Genomic DNA, 19,951 nt, shown 5'->3' with positions numbered 1-19,951 from the left:
ATACCTGACAGGGAGGCAACAGCGAGTCATGGTACGTGATGAGGTATCACAATGGGCACCTGTGATGAGCGGGGTCCCACAGGGGTCGGCCCTAGGACCAGTGCTATTATTGGTATATGTGAACGACATGATGGAAGGGTTAGACTCAGAGGTGTCCCTGTTCACAGATGATGTGAAGTTAATGAGGAAAATTAAATCAGATGAGAATCAGGCAGGCCTTCAAAGAGACCTGGACAGGCTGGACACGTGGCCCAGCAACTGGCTTCTCGAATTCAACCCTGCCAAATGCAAAGTCATGAAGATCGGAGAAGAAAAAAGAAGACCACAAACAGAGTATAGGCTAGGTCGCCAACAACTGCAAACCTCGCTCAAGGAGAAAGATCTTGGCGTGAGTGTAACATCGAACACGTCTCCGGAAACACACATCAACCAGATAACTGCTGCAGCATATGGGCGCCTGGCAAACCTGAGATTAGCATTCCGATACCTAAGTAAGGAATCTTTCAAGACACTGTACACCGTGTACGTCAGGCCCATACTGGAGTATGCAGCACCAGCTTGGAGCCCGCACCGGGTCAAGCACGTTAAGAAATTAGAGAAAGTGCACAGGTTTGCGACAAGGTTAGTTCCAGAGCTAAGGGCAATGTCCTATGAAGAAAGGTTGAGGGAAATCAGCCTGACGACACTGGAGGACAGGAGGGATAGGGGAGACATGATAACGACATACAAAATACTGTGTGGAATAGATAAAGTGGACAGAGACAAGATGTTCCAGAGAGGGGACACAGAAACAAGGGGTCACTCTTGGAAGTTGAAGATTCAGATGAGTCACAGGGATGTTAGGAAGCAGTTCTTCAGTCATAGAGTGGTCAGGAAGTGGAACAGTCTGGCGAGCTATGTAGTGGAGGCAGGAACCATACACAGTTTTAAGACGAGGTATAATAAAGCTCATGGAGCAGGGAGAGAGAGGACCTAGTAGTGTTCAGTGAAGAGGCGGGGCCAGGAGCTGAGTCTCGATCCCTGCAACTACAATTAGGTGAGTACAATTAGGTGAGTACACACACACACACACAGGTACCTTACTCAAGGAGAAAGATCTAGGGGTGAGTATAATACCGAGCACGTCTCCGGAAGCACACATCAACCAGATAACTGCTACAGCATATGGGCGCCTGGCAAACATGAGAACAGCATTCCGATACCTCAGTAAGAAATCGTTCAAGATTCTGTACAATGTGTACGTGAGCCCCATACTGGAGTATGCAGCACCAGTTTGGAACCCACACCTAGTCAAGCACATCAAGAAATTAGAGAAAGTGCATAGGTTTGCAACAAGGTTAGTTCCAGAGCTAAGGGGAACATCCTACGAAGAAAGGTTAAGGGAAATCGGTCTGACGACACTGGAGGACAGGAGGGTCAGGGGAGACATGGTAACGATATACAAAATACTGCGTGGAATAGATAAGGTGGTTAGAGACAGGATGTTCCAGAGATGGGACACAGAAACAAGGGGTCACAATTGGAAGTTGAAGACTCAGATGAATCAAAGGGATGTTAGGAAGTATTTCTTCACCCACAGAGTTGTTAGGAAGTAGAATAGTCTGGCAAGTGATGTAGTGGAGGCAGGAACCATACGCAGTTTTAAGACGAGGTATGATAGAGCTCATGGAGCAGGGAGAGGGAGGACCCAGTAGTGGTCAGTGAAGAGGCGGGGCCAGGAGCTGTGTATCGACCCCTGCAACCACAATTAGGTGAGTACAGGTGTCTATGAATCGACCCCTGCAAGCACAATTAGGTGAGTACACACACACACACACACTCTTGCACTGTTTATCGACCCCTGCAACCATAACTAAGTGACTACACTCACTCTGTATTGACTTCTCAATAAAAATTATATACTAACAACAGAGAGTTAGATTTTACAATGAAAATCTCAAGAAATAATTAATATAATTAAAATTATTAATAAGTGATAACAGTGGGTAGGGGATGTGTCGATCAAGTGTTTACATTGAAGCATATATGTGAACAGTATTTAGATCAAGGTAGGGAAGTTTTTATTGCATTTATGGATTTAGAAAAGGCATATGATAGAGTGGATAAAGGAGCAATGTGGCAGATGTTGCAAGTATATGGAATAGGTAGTAAGTTATTAAATGCTGTAAAGAGCTTTTATGAGGATAGTGAGGCTCAGGTTAGGGTGTGTAGAAGAGAGGGAGAATACTTCCCGGTAAAAGTAGGTCTTAGACAGGGATGTGTAATGTCACCATGGTTGTTTAATATATTTATAGATGGGGTTGTAAAGGAAGTAAATGCTAGGGTGTTCGGGAGAGGGGTGGGATTAAATTATGGGGAATCAAATTCAAAATGGGAATTGACACAGTTACTTTTTGCTGATGATACTGTGCTTATGGGAGATTCTAAAGAAAAATTGCAAAGGTTAGTGGATGAGTTTGGGAATGTGTGTAAAGGTAGAAAGTTGAAAGTGAACATAGAAAAGAGTAAGGTGGTGAGGGTGTCAAATGATTTAGATATAGAAAAAATGGATATTACATTGGAGAGATGGAGTATGGAAGAAGTGAATGTTTTCAGATATTTGGGAGTTGACTTATCAGCGGATAGGTTAATGAAGGATGAGGTTAACCATAGAAATGATGAAGGAGAAAAGGTGAGTGGTGCATTGAGGTGTCTGTGGAGACAGAAAACGTTACACATGGAGGTAAAGAAGGGAATTTATGAAAGTATAGTAGTACCAACACTCTTATATGGGTGTGAAGCTTGGGTTGTGAATGCTGCAGCGAGGAGGCGGTTGGAGGCAGTGGAGATGTCTTGTTTAAGGGCAATGTGTGGTGTAAATATTATGTAGAGAATTCGGAGTGTGGAAATTAAGAGATGTGGAGTTACTAAAAGTATTAGTCAGAGGGCTGAAGAGGGGTTGTTGAGGTGGTTTGGTCAGTTAGAGAGAATGGATCAAAGTAGAATGACATGGAGAGCGTATATATCTGTAGGGGAAGGAAGGCGGGGTAGAGGTCGTCCTAGAAAAGGTTGGAGGGAGGGGGTAAAGGGGATTTTGTGGGCGAGGGGCTTAGACTTCCAGCAAGCTTGCGTGAGCGTGTTCGATAGGAGTGAATGGGGACGATTGGTTTTTGGAGCCTAATGAGCTGTTGGAGTGTGAGCAGGGTAATATTTAGTGAAGGAATTCAGGGAAACCGGTTATTTTAATATAGCCGGACTTGAGTACTGGAAATAGTAAGTACAATGCCTGCACTTTAAAGGGGTTTGGGATATTGGCATTTTGGAGGGGAGTGTTATATATCTTTATATATGTTTCTGAACTGTTGTATCTGGGCGCCTCTCCAAATACAGTAATTATGTGTGAGTGAGGTGAAATTGTTGAATGACGATGAAAGTATTTTCTTTTTGGGGATTTTCTTTCTTTTTGGGTCACCCTGCCTTGGTAGGAGACGGCCGACTTGTTGAAAAAAAAAAGAAATGTGACTTTCATCACTCTCAATACTTTTCCACAACAGATAATGGTCAGGGAGACAGAGAGACAGGTAAGGAAGGGTGTGTTAGGTTAGGTAGAGAGACAGGTAAGGGTGTGTTAGGTGAGGTAGAGAGACAGGTAAGGGTGTTAAGTAAGGGTGTGTTAGGCCGAGGTGAAGAGGTAGGTAAGGGTATATACGTACCAAAGGAGCTATCAGTAGATTGGTGAGGGTGAGGATAGCCAAGAAGTGCATGAGGACATAGCAGTGAGTGAATGAGCTAGCCTTCACCTTACGATACACACGACACCCGCGGATCTGAAACATACAAGTGGAAATGGAATAGTCTGGAAAGTGATGCAGTGGAGGCAGGATCCATACATATCTTTAAGAAGAGGTATGATAAAGCTCATGGAGGAGGGAGAGAATGAACCTAGTGGCGACCAGTGAAAAGGCAGGGCTAGAAGCTGTGGGTAATTATAGCAGGTGATTATAGAGGCAGGGCCAGATGCTGTGGGTGATTATAGCAATCCGCTTTGATTACCTTTGTAAAAAAAGGTTAGACAAATTGATGAATGGGAATGGTTGGGTGTGAGTAGGACCTGCCTACCATAGGTTAGCCAGGAACCAGGACAAGTGTTTCCTGACATGGGTCTTAGTCATATGACGGCCCCATAAAGGACCCCAATGGGAATAAGTCAATCTGACTTTTTTGGGTTATCCTATGTTCTCTGCACATATGCTGCTATGTATGATAATTCTATGTAACTGTATTTGTGTATACCTGAATAAACTTACTTACTTATGATCCTATGACTGAGGCCTATCATTAGTTTACCAGTTCTTTCCTAAACAAAAAAAAAAGATAAACACACCATGTGTTTCTCTACGAGTGCCAAAGACCTGTAAAATACTTCGAAATTTCTTTAAAAGCCATTTTATTTATGTATCCTTCGCATGGGAGGTTTGTAAGATAAGATAAGATAAGATTTCGTTCAGATTTTTAACCCCGGAGGGTTAGCCACCCAGGATAACCCAAGAAAGTCAGTGCGTCATCGAGGACTGTCTAACTTATTTCCATTGTGGTCCTTAATCTTGTCCCCCAGGATGCGACCCACACCAGTCGACTAACACCCAGGTACCTATTTGCTGCTAGGTGAACAGGACAACAGGTGTAAGGAAACGTGTCGAAATTTCCACCCGCCGGGAATCGAACCCGGGCCCTCCGTGTGTGAAGCGGGAGCTTTAGCCACCAGACCACCGGGCCACCTAAATGAGGATTAACACTGACTAGTGGTATTAGTACATTTACTAAGGAGACTCATCCCCCACCGGGAAGGTGATTAACCCAGTGATTGATAAAGCCCCTGGTGGACGAAACATCCCATTATTAAGGTTTTCCCTGGATATAAGTGTCTGAAAAACTGGTGTCCACTCACGTCAGGTTTGTCTTTGTCCCAGCCAGTCCAGGGTGAACCGGGCATCCAGCTGGGTCCTTTGACCAGAGTACTCAGCCGCTCCCTCCATGTGCTCATCCCTCGAGCCTTCTCCAGGGCCATCTTGAGGTAGAATACCTGTGAGTGCACAACACACACTGCTCTCATACCGCTTCTTGAATACAATTATGATTATTATTACTGCCGGAACTCGTTATTTCTAGGGTCATAACAGTGCTAAAATACCACACTTGGTCATATGTGATCCATAATATAAGTAGAGTGAACATTTTATTTAAAAACGACGTTTTGCTTGGAGATTAAACATTTTTCAGTCCACGGATAAAAAAAAGCTTAGTTATCTTAAATCAAATTTCCATGCAGCTTATTGTATCTTCATTCCAGTGATTCAATTTAAATTTGTACATTGGTACTGAAGAAACACAAAATGTTCTAGGAATGTATTAAAATGAAGTAATCGTGTATTTTCTTAGATAACTATAGGCCTACTGACCTACACTAGGCAGCTCCCTCTCAATCCCAACCCTTCTGCTGTATACTGTGTTTCTTCAACCTAGCTTAAAGCTACCCAGGGTGTTACCTTCACTGATTCTACTTACCACACTCATCGCTGTGTGACCCTTCCAGGTTAAGCGCTTAATAATAATAATAATAATAATAATAATAATAATAATAATAATAATAATAATAATAATAATAATAATGAGCCGTACATCTACGATCACTTGTGTAATTATTAATGGCTTGCTGCATAAGACACAGGTGCAACACTTAGGTGACAGAAATATTTTGCCTGCACAGCAGTCTGCTTCAAATACACAGATGATTTTATTACTAGAGACCCTTCAAGGAAGGTTCCTTGATGCTGGTGAGGCGCTCTTGATCTAGGGAATTGGATCTGTGCTCCGGTTCCCTGACTTGAGTCTGAATACCTTACATCCCCCCCCTCACAGGCGCTGTATAATCCTTACGGGTTTAGAGCTCTCCTGTGATTATAATAACAATAATAGTGACAGTGGAAGAAACGGAGAAAGAATCCTGAAGTGTTCAGTCCCTCAACCTTGACACGTGTTTAGTGCCAGAAAGGAAAAAAAAAACTGGCAGGAAAGTGCAGAAATCGTACACCAAATCCAGTCATTCCTGGAGTGGAACCACAGTCGATGGCCTCCACTCCAAACCAACAGATACAGATACTAATGCCGGAAAAAAAATTCCCCCCCCAGTACCAACAATACCACCAGTCCGATGACATTCTTCTTTGCAAATATACAGGGTCTAAAGCCAGCAACAAACAACAAAATACCTTTCATTCGTGGACTGCTTGCAGAGGCAAAGGCAATGTTCGCGGCTTTCACTGAGACCCACATAAAGGATCACTTGGACAACGAAATATGGATCCCAGGTTACAACCTATACAGATGTGACAGAGTGACAGGCAAAAGGGGGGGGGGGTTGGCCTGTACATTGCAGTCACTTGTTTGCACAGAACTGCTAAATGCCTCAAATGATGTAGTGGAAGTTTTAGCAGTAAAGGTCGAGAACCAAAACCTAGTCATTGTGGTAGTCTACAAGCCTCCGGATGCAACATCCCAGCAATTCCAGGAACAGCTGTTAAAAATTGACCACTGTCTGGAAAATCTTCCAGCTCCTGCACCCAACATCTTGCTCCTGGGGGATTTCAACTTAAGGCACCTAAAATGGAGGAATATAGCAAATAATATTGTTGCAGTAATAACACCAGGAGGCAGCTCTGATGAAAACTCACACTCACACGAGCTTTTAAATCTCTGCACAAAATTCAATTTAAACCAGCAAATAATAGAGCCTACTAGACTGGAGAATACACTAGACCTCATCTTCACTAACAATGATGATCTGATAAGAAATGTCACCATATCAAAAACAATATATTCAGATCACAACATAATTGAGGTTCAGACATGTATGCGTGGAGCCCCAGACCGACATAATGAGATTAGTCACGAGGGAGCATTCACCAAATTCAACTTCAATAACAAAAACATAAAGTGGGACCAAGTAAACCAAGTCCTAACCGATATAAGCTGGGAAGATACACTAAGCAACACAGACCCCAACTTATGCCTAGAACAGATTAACTCGGTGGCACTCGATGTATGCACAAGGCTTATTCCTCTAAGAAAAAGGAGGAGTAGATGTAAAATAGAAAGAGACAGGCGCTCCCTTTACAGGCGACGGAAAAGAATAACAGAGCGGCTAAAAGAGGTCAATATATCTGAAATGCGTAGGGAGACACTGGTCAGAGAAATAGCAAGCATCGAACTTAAGCTAAAAGAATCCTTTAGGAGTCAGGAATCGCGGGAAGAACTAAAAGCCATAAATGAAATCGAAAGAAACCCAAAGTATTTCTTCTCCTATGCCAAATCAAAATCTAGAACAACGTCCAGTATTGGGCCCCTACTTAAACAAGATGGGTCCTACACAGATGACAGCAAGGAAATGAGTGAGCTACTCAAGTCCCAATATGACTCAGTCTTAGCAAGAATCCTCCTGAAAACAGTAAACCCTGCCATCACATAGTCTCTCCTGTTATACTACACAAAGCACAGAGAGTGAACACTGAAACAAGCTGCCTCATTCCAGTCTATATTTGTCCAACCTATTTTTATGTTACCCAAGTAATAGCTTTTATATCCTTTTACTCATGTACGAATTAATTGCTCTACCATATTGTATTACTATTACTACTACAACTTTTGTCACTACTACTACTACTACTACCACTAGTATTGCACCTCTGAGCCTTTATATACCCTCTGTGTCCATGTATTGTTTGTAATGGCTTGACAAAGCTCCTGGAGAGCGAAACGTTGCCACAATAAAATGTCACATTAGTTGCACTTGTCTCCTTTTACTTTATATTAACAGAAGGTGTTCAACCTCTTAGCCTTGAGAGAAGGTCTGACTTTTTTTGGGTTATCCCAGATAATCTACACATCCTGCAATGTATGATAATTTATGTAACTGTATTTATGATACCTGTACCTAAATAAACTTACTAAGGTGACCACCTTCATTGATCTAAACACCTCAAAATTACTTATTCACTGCTTCCAGTACTAAAATTACCTCTGTATTCGCATAAAGAAGTCTGCTGTGAAGGCGAAACGTTTCGGGAATAAACATATTAAAGTACCGCACATATCTTAGCCATCAACTTGTCAGTAGTGTATTACATAATATTACTGATAGCTTGGTGATACAGACAGGGCGAGCACTGACCTGGTGGTAGAGGGAGACAGGGCCAGCACTGACCTGGTGGTAGAGGGAGACAGGGCCAGCACTGACCTGGTGGTAGAGGGAGATAGGTCAAGCACTGACCTGGTGGTAGAGGGAGACAGGGCGAGCACTGACCTGGTGGTAGAGGGACACAGGGTAAGCACTGACCTGGTGGTAGAGGGAGACAGGGTAAGCACTGACCTGGTGGTAGAGGGAGACAGGGCGAGCACTGACCTAGTGGTAGAGGGAGACAGGGTAAGCACTGACCAGGTGGTAGAGGGAGACAGGGCGAGCACTGACCTAGTGGTAGAGGAAGACAGGGCAACCACTGACCTGGTGGTAGAGGAAGACAGGGCAACCACTGACCTGGTGGTAGAGGAAGACAGGGCAACCACTGACCTGGTGGTAGAGGAAGACAGGGCAACCACTGACCTGGTGGTAGAGGGGGTTGTAGCTGTCAGGTTGGGTAAGGATACCGTAAATGATCTCCTCGTCAGGTAACTCCTGCTGGAAGGTGCCGAAGAGTCGGTCCCACAGGATAAACACGCCGCCATAGTTCTTGTCCAGACAGTACAAGTTGCTTCCTGAAGTGAACGCTCAAGTTAATCTCTTATTTCTGCCACACCTCAAAAACCACAGATTATGATGACTGTATTGTATTATAGTAACTATATAATTAACAACGTTTTGATTGCTCTACAAGCCATTGCTTTTATTGAAAAAATTCCACACAGCTAAGTTTTTTTTTTAATTAGGCTGTGTATCGTTCACCATGAGTTTTTTTTTTTTTTTTTGCGTCATTGATTAGACTGAAAATGTTTCTGGTGAACAAAATGTATAGAAATAAAACTTCCATATTGGTATTATCTATCTTCTGCGTTACACGTTTTATACAACCTGTTTGATACAAGTATCATACAACTTATATGATACAACGTGTGGTTTACAACGTTTTCAAGCCATTTATAATGTTTTCCTTACTGTATTAAAATATTTATTACTTACATTTGTCTCTTACTCCCCCCCAACACTTCATTATTGTCAAATTTGTGAATGATATAGTTAAGTTGCCAGAAAAAATCCTGCACAGAAATCCTTCCGTTGTAATTAACTAGTTTGTGTGTGTGTGTGTGTGTGTGTGTGTGTGTGTGTGTGTGTGTGTGTGTGTGTGTGTGTGTGTGTGTACTGTCTTATATGTGGTTGTTGGGGTTGAGTCCTAGCTCCTAGCCCCGCCCCTCAGTCTTACGCTAGCCTTCCTAGCCTAGTGTATGTACTCACTTACATTTGATTGCAGGGGTCGAGTTTGGACACTTAACAGAATCAGTCTCCTAGCCTTGTGGGCTCTATCGTACCTATTCTTAAAACTATGTGTAGAGTCTGCCTCAACCACTTCAACGACATGACTCCACTTCCCGACCACCCTGAGACTGAAGAAATACTTCTTGACATCCCGGGTCGAATCCTGAACGAGGAAAAGACGTACGGAACTGTCTAATAACACCTGCAGCTCCTGCAGGTGTTAGTCCAGTCTTGTGGCTCCATAATGGGGAGAATCAGAAGAATCGCTTGTTCTCTCTAGGCTGGAATACTGTTGTAGTACACTAACGGCCCTCTTCAAGGCAGGCGAAATTACTGACCTGGAGAATGTACAAAGAACTTTCAGGGCACACATAAGTACGATAAAGCACCTAAATTACTGGGAACAGTTGAAGGTCCTTAATTTGTATTTCTTGGAACGCAGGCGAGAGAGATACATGATAATATACTTAGAAAATCCTAGAGGGATTAGTACCAAACTTGCGCACGATAATCACTCCCTATGAAAGCAAAAGACTCGGCAGGAGATGCAACATTCCCCCAGTGAAAAGCAGGGGCGCCACGAGTACACTGAGAGACAACACATTAAATGTCCGGGGCTCAAGACTGTTCAACTGCCTCCCAGCATACGTAAGGGGGATTACCAATAGACCCCTGACTGTCTTCAAAAAGGCGCCGGATAGGCACCTAAAGTCAGTATCTGACCAGATGGGCTGTGGTTCGTACGTCAGTTTGTGTGCGGCCAGCAGTAACAGCCTGTTTGATCAGACCCTGATCCACCACGAGGCCTGGTCTCAGACCTAGCCGCGGGGGCGTTGACCCCCGAAACCCTCTCCATGTAAACTCCAGGTATACACTCCTTAACTTCTTTGGCATATCCTGAGTAATTAAATAAATAAGTAATTAATTAAAAAGTTTTTATTTAGGTCTTTGGTATATAACATGAAGGAGGAACACTACAGCAGGCATACTGGCCCATACTAACTATAATATTTTTATTATGCACCCCATACCCATTCTATGGGCGGTAGTTTATAGATGACAAAGACAGCGACTTCTCAGACCCAAACCCACTAACATGACATACAAATATTTTTTACAGTGATCTTCCGAGGTTACACATTGGCCTATAAAAAATTCTATTATGCAGATTTAATTAACATCGTATAAACCAATAAATTAAGTCAAATTATGTTACTGCTCGCAACAGTACCTTCTTGAGCGCCACAGCCAACACAGCCTCGGAACTCCTTCCTAAGTATCACTGAAACGGGTTGATTTTTTTTTAGGGGGAGAATTTGCGGTTTTGTGGTAGTATGTCTGAGTCTCAAACTCGTCATATATATGATACTGGTTGCTCAGTAGACATTCAGAGAGTCGGGGGGGAGGGGGGTGATGGGGAAGGGTTGCGGCTTCTGTAATTTGAGCCTAGACTACGGACCTTGTTGCAAGACTTAATAACAACTGGCGTTCTGTCGCTGTCCTGACCCTGTGTCCTGGCAGTGTTAACATCATGATAATTGTTCACTATGTTAACATCATGTCGGAATTTAACTATTTGTAAATTTATAATAGCGGTAAAGAGTACAGGTAAAGTGTATGTACTGTGTTTCAGAGTACAGGTACTGTCAGTGCAGGTACTGTGTTTCAAAGTACAGGTACTGTCAGAGTGTAGGTACTGTGTTTCAGAGTACAGGTACTGTTAGAGAGTAAGTACCGTGTTTCAGAGTACAGGTACTGTCTGAGTGTAGGTACTGTGTTTCAGAGTACAGGTACTGTTAGAGAGTAAGTACCGTGTTTCAGAGTATAGGTACTGTCAGAGTGTAGGTACTGTGTTTCAGAGTACAGGTGCTGTCAGAGTGTAGGTACTGTGTTTCAGAGTACAGGTACTGTCAGAGAGTAGGTACCGTGTTTCAGAGTACAGGTACTGTCAGAGTGTAGGTACTGTGTTTCAGAGTACAGGTACTGTCAGAGTGTAGGTACCGTGTTTCAGAGTACAGGTACTGTTAGAGTGTAGATACTGTGTTTCAGAGTACAGGTACTGTCAGAGAGTAGGTACCGTGTTTCAGAGTACAGGTACTGTCAGAGTGTAGGTACTGTGTTTCAGAGTACAGGTACTGTCAGAGTGTAGGTACTGTGTTTCAGAGTACAGGTACTGTCTGAGTGTAGATACTGTGTTTCAGAGTACAGGTACTGTCAGAGAGTAGGTACCGTGTTTCAGAGTACAGGTACTGTCAGAGTGTAGGTACTGTGTTTCAGAGTACAGGTACTGTCTGAGTGTAGATACTGTGTTTCAGAGTACAGGTACTGTCAGAGTGTAGGTACTGTGTTTCAGAGTACAGGTACTGTCAGAGAGTAGGTACCGTGTTTCAGAGTACAGGTACTGTCAGAGTGTAGGTACTGTGTTTCAGAGTACAGGTACTGTCAGAGTGTAGGTACTGTGTTTCAGAGTACAGGTACTGTCAGAGTGTAGATACTGTGTTTCAGAGTACAGGTACTGTCAGAGTGTAGGTACTGTGTTTCAGAGTACAGGTACTGTCAGAGTGTAGGTACTGTGTTTCAGAGTACAAGTACTGTCAGTGTAGATACTGTGCTTCAGAGTACAGGTACTGTCAGAGTGCAGGTACTGTGTTTCAGAGTACAAGTACTGTCAGAGTGTAGATACTGCGTTTCAGAGTACAGGTACTGTCAGAGTGCAGGTAAGGTGTTTCAGAGTACAGGTACTGTCAGGGTGTAGGTACTGTGTTTCAGAGTACAGGTACTGTCAGAGTGCAGGTACTGTGTTTCAGAGTACAGGTACTGTCAGAGTGCAGGTACTGTGTTTCAGAGTACAGGTACTGTGTTTCAAAGTGCAGGCACTGTGCGAGAGTGCAGGTACTGTGTCAGAGTGCAGGTACTGTGTTTCAGAGTTCAGGTACTGTGTTTCAAAGTGCAGGCACTGTGTGAGAGTGCAGGTACTGTGTTTCAGAGTACAAACACTGTGCATCAGAGTTGAGGTACTATGTCAGAGTGCAGGTACTGTGTTTCAGAGTGAAGGTACTGTGTTTCAGAGTGCAAAAACTGTGTTTCAGAGTGCAGGTACTGTTTCAGAGTGCACGCACTGTGTTTCAGAGTGCAGGTACTGTGTTTCAGAGTGCACGTACTGTTTCAGAGTGCAAGCACTGTGTTCCAGAGTGCATGCACTGTGTTTCAGAGTGCACGCACTGTGCTTCAGAGTGCACCTACTGTGTTTCAGAGTGCACGCACTGTGTTTCAGAGTGCACGCACAGTGTTTCAGAGTGCAGGTACTGTGTTTCAGAGTGCACACACTATGCTTCAGAGTGCACGCACTGTGTTTCAGAGTGCACGCACTGTGTTTCAGAGTGCAGGTACTGTGTTTCAGAGGGCACCCACTGTGTTTCAGAGTGCACGCACTGTTTCAGAGTGCAGGTACTGTGTTTTAGAGTGCACCCACTGTGTTTCAGAGTGCACGCACTGTGTTTCAGAGTGCAGGTACTTTGTTTCAGAGTGCAGGCACTGTTTCAGAGTGCACCCACTGTTTCAGAGTGCACGCATTGTGTTTCAGAGTGCATGCACTGTGTTTCAAAGTGCAAGCACTGTGTTTCAGAGGCAGGCACTGTTTCAGAGTGCAGACACTGTTTCAGAGTGCAGACACTGTGCTTCAGAGTGCAGTTACTGTGTTTCAGAGTGCAAACACTGTGTTTCAGGGTGCAAGCACTGTGTTTCAGAGTGCACGTACGGTGTTTCAGAGTGCAGGCACTGTGTTTCCGAGTGCAGGCAATGTGTTTCAGAGTTTGGGCACTGTGTTTCAGGGTGCAAGTACTGTGTTTCAGGGTGCAAGCACTGTGTTTCAGAGTGCACGTACGGTGTTTCAGAGTGCAGGCACTGTGTTCCAGAGTGCAGGCACTGTTTTTCAGAGTGCGGGCACTGTGTTTCAAAGTGCAGGCACTGTGTTTCAGAGTGCAGGCACTGTGTTTCAGAGTGCAGGCACTGTGTTTCAGAGTGCAGGCACTGTGTTTCAGAGTACAAACACTGTGTTTCACAGTGCAGGCACTATGTTTCAGAGTGCAGGCACTGTGTTTCAGAGTGCAGGCACTGCGTTTCAAAGTGCAGGCACTGTGTTTCAGAGTGCAAACACTGTGTTTCAAAGTGCAGGCACTGTGTTTCAGAGTGCAGGCACTGTGTTTCAGAGTGCAGGTACTGTGCTTCAGAGCGCAGGCACTGTACTCCAGAGTGCAGGCACTGTGTTTCAGAGTGCAGGCAGTGTGTTTCAGAGTGCAGGCACTTTGTTTCAGAGTGCAGGCACTGTATTCCAGAGTGCAGGCACTGTGTTTCAGAGTGCAGGCAGTGTGTTTCAGAGTGCAGGCACTGTTGCAGGGTGCAGACACTGTGTTCCAGAGTGCAGGCATTGTGTTTCAGAGTGCAGGCACTGTTGCAGAGTGCAAACACTGTGTTCCAGAGTGCAAACACTGTGTTCCAGAGTGCAAACACTGTGTTCCAGAGTGCAAACACTGTGTTCCAGAGTGCAAACACTGTGTTCCAGAGTGCAAACACTGTGTTTCAATACAAAGGTAATAAACTGCAGGTAGATGTGGTCACAATCATGCCAGGCTACAAAGGTAGTTACATATTACAGAGGTACATAATGGGTGCAGGGACTGGGCCTCAAAGTTCTGACAGCTGAACAAGGTACAAAGGTGAAGAAAGTCACAAGTTACAAAGGTACATCCACTTGTACAGCAGGACAAATGTACCATTAAAAAAAGGGCACTCTCCTGCACTCCCATCTATCATAGACATCTTACCTGGATCGTCAAGCCGATGATTCCTTCACACTTGCATCTCTTTTCTCTTTTTTTCTCTCTCTTTTTCTCTTTTCTCCGGTCATTTTCAACCTTCTGTAGCCACTTTCAAATCTGCAACTTTTTTTCTGTCTAATCTCCTGAAAATAAGGATCTCAGGGCTGCATGACCCGTGTGGGTTTAGCGCTTAGTTTCGTAATAACACTCATAATATTAAACCTGAAAAGTCAGCTGTGACAGTTTACACTTCCGATCAAATGTTTTTATTTTCTTAAACCACAACTGTCTCCCAGCATGCATAAGGGGGATTACCAATAGACCCCTGGCTGTCTTCAAGACCCCTGGCTGTCTTCAAGACCCCTGGCTGTCTTCAAGACCCCTGGCTGTCTTCAAGACCCCTGGCTGTCTTTAAGACCCCTGGCTGTCTTCGAGACCCCTGGCTGTCTTCAAGACCCCTGGCTGTCTTCAAGACCCCTGGCTGTCTTCGAGACCCCTGGCTGTCTTCAAGACCCCTGGCTGTCTTCAAGACCCCTGGCTGTCTTTAAGACCCCTGGCTGTCTTCGAGACCCCTGGCTGTCTTCAAGACCCCTGGCTGTCTTTAAGACCCCTGGCTGTCTTCGAGACCCCTGGCTGTCTTCAAGACCCCTGGCTGTCTTCAAGACCCCTGGCTGTCTTCGAGACCCCTGGCTATCTTCAAGACCCCTGGCTGTCTTTAAGACCCCTGGCTATCTTCAAGACCCCCAGCTTTCTTCAAGACCCCTGGCTGTCTTCAAGAACACTGCCTGTCTTCAAGACCCCTGGCTGTCTTCAAGACCCCTGGCTGTCTTCGGGAACCCTGGCTGTCTTTAAGACCCCTGGTTTGTCTTTAAGAACCCCGGCTGTCTTCAAGACCACTGGCTGTCTTCGAGACCCCTGGCTGTCTTCAAGACCCCTGGCTGTCTTTAAGACCCCTGGCTGTCTTCAAGACCCCTGGCTGTCTTTAAGACCCCTGGCTGTCTTCAAGACCCCTGGCTGTCTTCAAGACCCCTGGCTGTCTTCAAGACCCCTGGCTGTCTTCAAGACCCCTGCCTGTCTTCGAGACCCCTGGCTGTCTTCAAGACCCCTGGCTGTCTTCAAGACCCCTGGCTGTCTTCGAGACCCCTGGCTGTCTTCAAGACCCCAGGCTGTCTTCAAGACCCCTGGCTGTCTTCGAGACCCCAGGCTGTCTTCAAGACCCCTGGCTGCCTTCAAGACCCCTGGCTGTCTTCGAGACCCCTGACTGTCTTCAAGACCCCAGGCTGTCTTCAAGACCCCTGGCTGTCTTCAAGACCCCTGGCTGTCTTCGAGACCCCTGGCTGTCTTCAAGACCCCAGGCTGTTATCAAGACCCCTGGCTGTCTTCGAGACCCCTGGCTGTCTTCAAGACCCCAGGCTGTCTTCAAGACCCCTGGCTGCCTTCAAGACCCCTGGCTGTCTTCGAGACCCCTGGCTGTCTTCGAGACCCCTGGCGTCTTCAAGACCCCTGGCTGTCTTCAAGACCCCTGGCTGCCTTCAAGACCCCTGGCTGTCTTCAAGACCCCTGACTGTCTTCAAGACCCCTGGCTGCCTTCAAGACCCCTGGCTGTCTTCAAGACCCCTGGCTGTCTCCGAGACCCCTGGCTGTCTTCAAGACCCCTGGCTGCCTTCAAGACCCCTGGCTGTCTTCAAGACCCCTGGCTGTCTTTAAGACCCCTGGCTGTCTTCAAGACCCCAGGCAGTCTTCAAGACCCCTAGCTGCCTTCAAGACCCCTGGCTGTCTTCAAGACCCCAGGCTGCCCTCAAGACCCCTGGCTGTCTTCAAGACCCCAGGCTGCCCTCAAGACCCCTGGCTGTCTTCAAGACCCCTGGCTGTCTTCAAGACCCCAGGCTGTCTTCAAGACCCCTGGCTGTCAAGACCCCTGTCTGTCTTCAAGACCCCTAGCTGTCTTCAAGACCCCTGTCTGTCTTCAAGACCCCTGGCTGTCTTCAAGACCCCTGGCTGTCTTCAAGACCCCAGGCTGTCTTCATGACCCCTGGCTGTCTTCAAGACCCCTGGGTGTTTTCAAGACCCCTGGCTGTCTTCAGGACCCCTGGGTGTCTTCAAGACCCCTGGGTGTCTTCAAGACCCCAGGCTGTCTTCAGAACCCCTGGCTGTCTTCAGGACCCCTGGCTGTCTTTAAGACCCCTGGCTGTCTTCAAGACCCCAGGCTGTCTTCATGACCCCTGGCTGTCTTCAAGACCCCTGGCTGTCTTCAAGACCCCAGGCTATCTTCAGGACCCCTGGCTGTCTTCAAGTAGGCACTGGACAGGCATCTAAAGTCAGTACCTGACCAGACGGTCTGTGGTTCGCATGTTAAGTTTACGTGCGGCCAGCAGTAACAGCTAGGTTCATCAGGCCCTGATCCATCACGAGACCTGGTCATGGACCGGGCCGAGGGGGCGTTGACCCCCGAAACCTTCTCCAGGTATACTATATAAATGCACCTGTTATGATTATTTCCCATTCTCTTATGATGCCCTACCGACAAAAATACTTAAGGGGACAGGTTAGGTTAGGTAAGATTTGTCAGGAAACTGGATAAGTGTTTCCTGACGCAGGTCTTAGTCATATGATGATCCACAGCTGGAAGCTTTGGTCATCTTGACCGAAGACTTCCGCTGGCTTACTCCTCCACCACTTTAAAAATTATAGTTATATATATTCTTAAGAAGACATTTGCCCATGTTCACCTTAGTGGCAATGATGGTGCAGACTTACCATGGTGGACGCGGTGGTGGGCTGGGCAGTTGAAAATATAATCCAGTGGACCAATGGATCGGATGGCGTGTGTGTGGGTCCAGCACTGGTAGAGAGTGTTAAACTGGGAATGAGCCAGCATTTGGTTAGGAGGCACACCCAGCACCGCCAGGGGAAGATAGAAGACCCAGGCGAAGAGTCGTTGCAGGGGTGAGTGTCGGAGACCCACAGCCACAGTCAGGTCCTGGCTGGTGTGATGCACTTGGTGGATCGCCCATAGCAACATGATCTCTGTTAGATGGTCACCCGTTAAACAGCGATTTTCTTTAAATGCAAAATAAGATAAAGAAAAAATGTGCGTATTTTATTAAATAAGTAAATTAGTACGGATATGAAGAATTAGACATGTGTAACATAAGAACATAAAAATATAAGAAAGGAGAAACACTGCAGTAAGCCTGTTGGCCCATACCAGGCAGGTCCTTCACAACTCCAGCCCAACGTGGGTTGGAGTTGAAGTTTCGCCGTCATCCTGAGGTGAGGCTTCATGCTGGTGCTGCATACCCAAGTTGGGCCTAACATATATTGTATATAGGACCGTAAATGACTATTAAGATTTCAGAAAGCTGCTGTAAGATTTGCCAAAGGAACATACTCTGCAGAAGTTATTGATTTAATATGCTACTGGTGATATGCTGGGCATTATGCTCACCCTTAGGTCTTTCTCCTTGAGTGAAGTTCACAGCCTCTATTCCTCGAGTCTCTGCTCGGTTTCCTGTCTTGTTAGCCTTTTCCCAATATTCATCACCTTGCAGTTACTGGGAACTGAACTCAAGTAGCTACTTGTCTGCCCAGTCTCCCAGTTGGTCCAGGTCCATCTGCCCAGTCTCCTAGTTGGTCCAGGTCCATCTGCCCAGTCTCCCAGTTGGTCCAGGTCCATCTGCCCAGTCTCCCAGTTGGTCCAGGTCCATCTGCCCAGTCTCCTAGTTGGTCCAGGTCCATCTGCCCAGTCTCTCAGTTGGTCCAGGTCCATCTGCCCAGTCTCCTAGTTGGTCCAGGTCCATCTGCCCAGTCTCCTAGCTGGTCCAGGTCCATCTGCCCAGTCTCCCAGTTGGTCCAGGTCCATCTGCCCAGTCTCCCAGTTGGTCCAGGTCCATCTGCCCAGTCTCCCAGTTGGTCCAGGTCCATCTGCCCAGTCTCCTAGTTGGTCCAGGTCCATCTGCCCAGTCTCCCAGTTGGTCCAGGTCCATCTGCCCAGTCTCCTAGTTGGTCCAGGTCCATCTGCCCAGTCTCCCAGTTGGTCCAGGTCCATCTGCCCAGTCTCCCAGTTGGTCCAGGTCCATCTGCCCAGTCTCCTAGTTGGTCCAGGTCCATCTGCCCAGTCTCCCAGTTGGTCCAGGTCCATCTGCCCAGTCTCCCAGTTGGTCCAGGTCCATCTGCCCAGTCTCCTAGTTGGTCCAGGTCCATCTGCCCAGTCTCCTAGTTGGTCCAGGTCCATCTGCCCAGTCTCCTAGTTGGTCCAGGTCCATCTGCCCAGTCTCCCAGTTGGTCCAGGTCCATCTGCCCAGTCTCCTAGTTGGTCCAGGTCCATCTGCCCAGTCTCCTAGTTGGTCCAGGTCCATCTGCCCAGTCTCCTAGTTGGTCCAGGTCCATCTGCCCAGTCTCCTAGTTGGTCCAGGTTCATCTGCCCAGTCTCCTAGTTGGTCCAGGTCCATCTGCCCAGTCTCCTAGTTGGTCCAGGTCCATCTGCCCAGTCTCCCAGTTGGTCCAGGTCCATCTGCCCAGTCTCCCAGTTGGTCCAGGTCCATCTGCCCAGTCTCCCAGTTGGTCCAGGTCCATCTGCCCAGTCTCCCAGTTGGTCCAGGTCCATCTGCCCAGTCTCCCAGTTGGTCCAGGTCCATCTGCCCAGTCTCCCAGTTGGTCCAGGTCCATCTGCCCAGTCTCCTATTTGGTCCAGGTCCATCTGCCCAGTCTCCTATTTGGTCCAGGTCCATCTGCCCAGTCTCCCAGTTGGTCCAGGTCCATCTGCCCAGTCTCCCAGTTGGTCCAGGTCCATCTGCCCAGTCTCCTAGTTGGTCCAGGTCCATCTGCCCAGTCTCCCAGTTGGTCCAGGTCCATCTGCCCAGTCTCCCAGTTGGTCCAGGTCCATCTGCCCAGTCTCCTAGTTGGTCCAGGTCCATCTGCCCAGTCTCCTAGTTGGTCCAGGTCCATCTGCCCAGTCTCCTAGTTGGTCCAGGTCCATCTGCCCAGTCTCCCAGTTGGTCCAGGTCCATCTGCCCAGTCTCCTAGTTGGTCCAGGTCCATCTGCCCAGTCTCCTAGTTGGTCCAGGTCCATCTGCCCAGTCTCCCAGTTGGTCCAGGTCCATCTGCCCAGTCTCCTAGTTGGTCCAGGTCCATCTGCCCAGTCTCCTAGTTGGTCCAGGTCCATCTGCCCAGTCTCCCAGTTGGTCCAGGTCCATCTGCCCAGTCTCCTAGTTGGTCCAGGTCCATCTGCCCAGTCTCCCAGTTGGTCCAGGTCCATCTGCCCAGTCTCCCAGTTGGTCCAGGTCCATCTGCCCAGTCTCCTAGTTGGTCCAGGTCCATCTGTTACACTTCCTTGTCCCCTCAAGGAAGGTTCCTTGATGTTGGTGAGGGGCTCTTGATTTAGGGAATTGGATCTGTGCTCCAGTTCCCCGAATTAAGCCTGAATGCCTTCCACATCCCCCCCCAGGCGCTGTATAATCCTCCGGGTTTAGCGCTTCCCCTTGATAATAATAATAATAATACACTTCCTTGTCCTCAGAGGTTTTTAGTCTCATTAATATTACATCATTTGAAAACAGGGATACATCAGACTATTTCTTCTGGTATGTTTTTTAACATATAACAGAAACAGTACCGAACCCACTGTGGATAA

At 46.8% G+C, this 19,951-nt stretch overlaps 1 protein-coding gene across 1 annotated transcript in view; it reads right to left on the bottom strand.

The window, feature by feature from the left end:
- LOC128698930 (alkylglycerol monooxygenase) overlaps positions 1–19,951 on the bottom strand; it is a 51,689-nt gene that overhangs the window by 2,311 nt on the left and 29,427 nt on the right. The window contains exons 4-7 of the mRNA XM_070080866.1: positions 17,077–17,346; positions 8,636–8,787; positions 4,928–5,062; positions 3,693–3,806 (exon numbers count right to left, since the gene is read on the bottom strand). Coding sequence (XP_069936967.1) covers positions 3,693–3,806; positions 4,928–5,062; positions 8,636–8,787; positions 17,077–17,346 — 671 coding nt within the window. The remainder of the gene's footprint in view (positions 1–3,692; positions 3,807–4,927; positions 5,063–8,635; positions 8,788–17,076; positions 17,347–19,951) is intronic.

The sequence above is a fragment of the Cherax quadricarinatus genome, unplaced genomic scaffold, assembly GCF_038502225.1.
Source record: "Cherax quadricarinatus isolate ZL_2023a unplaced genomic scaffold, ASM3850222v1 Contig1140, whole genome shotgun sequence".
Classification (NCBI taxonomy): domain Eukaryota; kingdom Metazoa; phylum Arthropoda; class Malacostraca; order Decapoda; family Parastacidae; genus Cherax; species Cherax quadricarinatus.
This window is presented reverse-complemented; position numbering and strand designations above follow the sequence as displayed.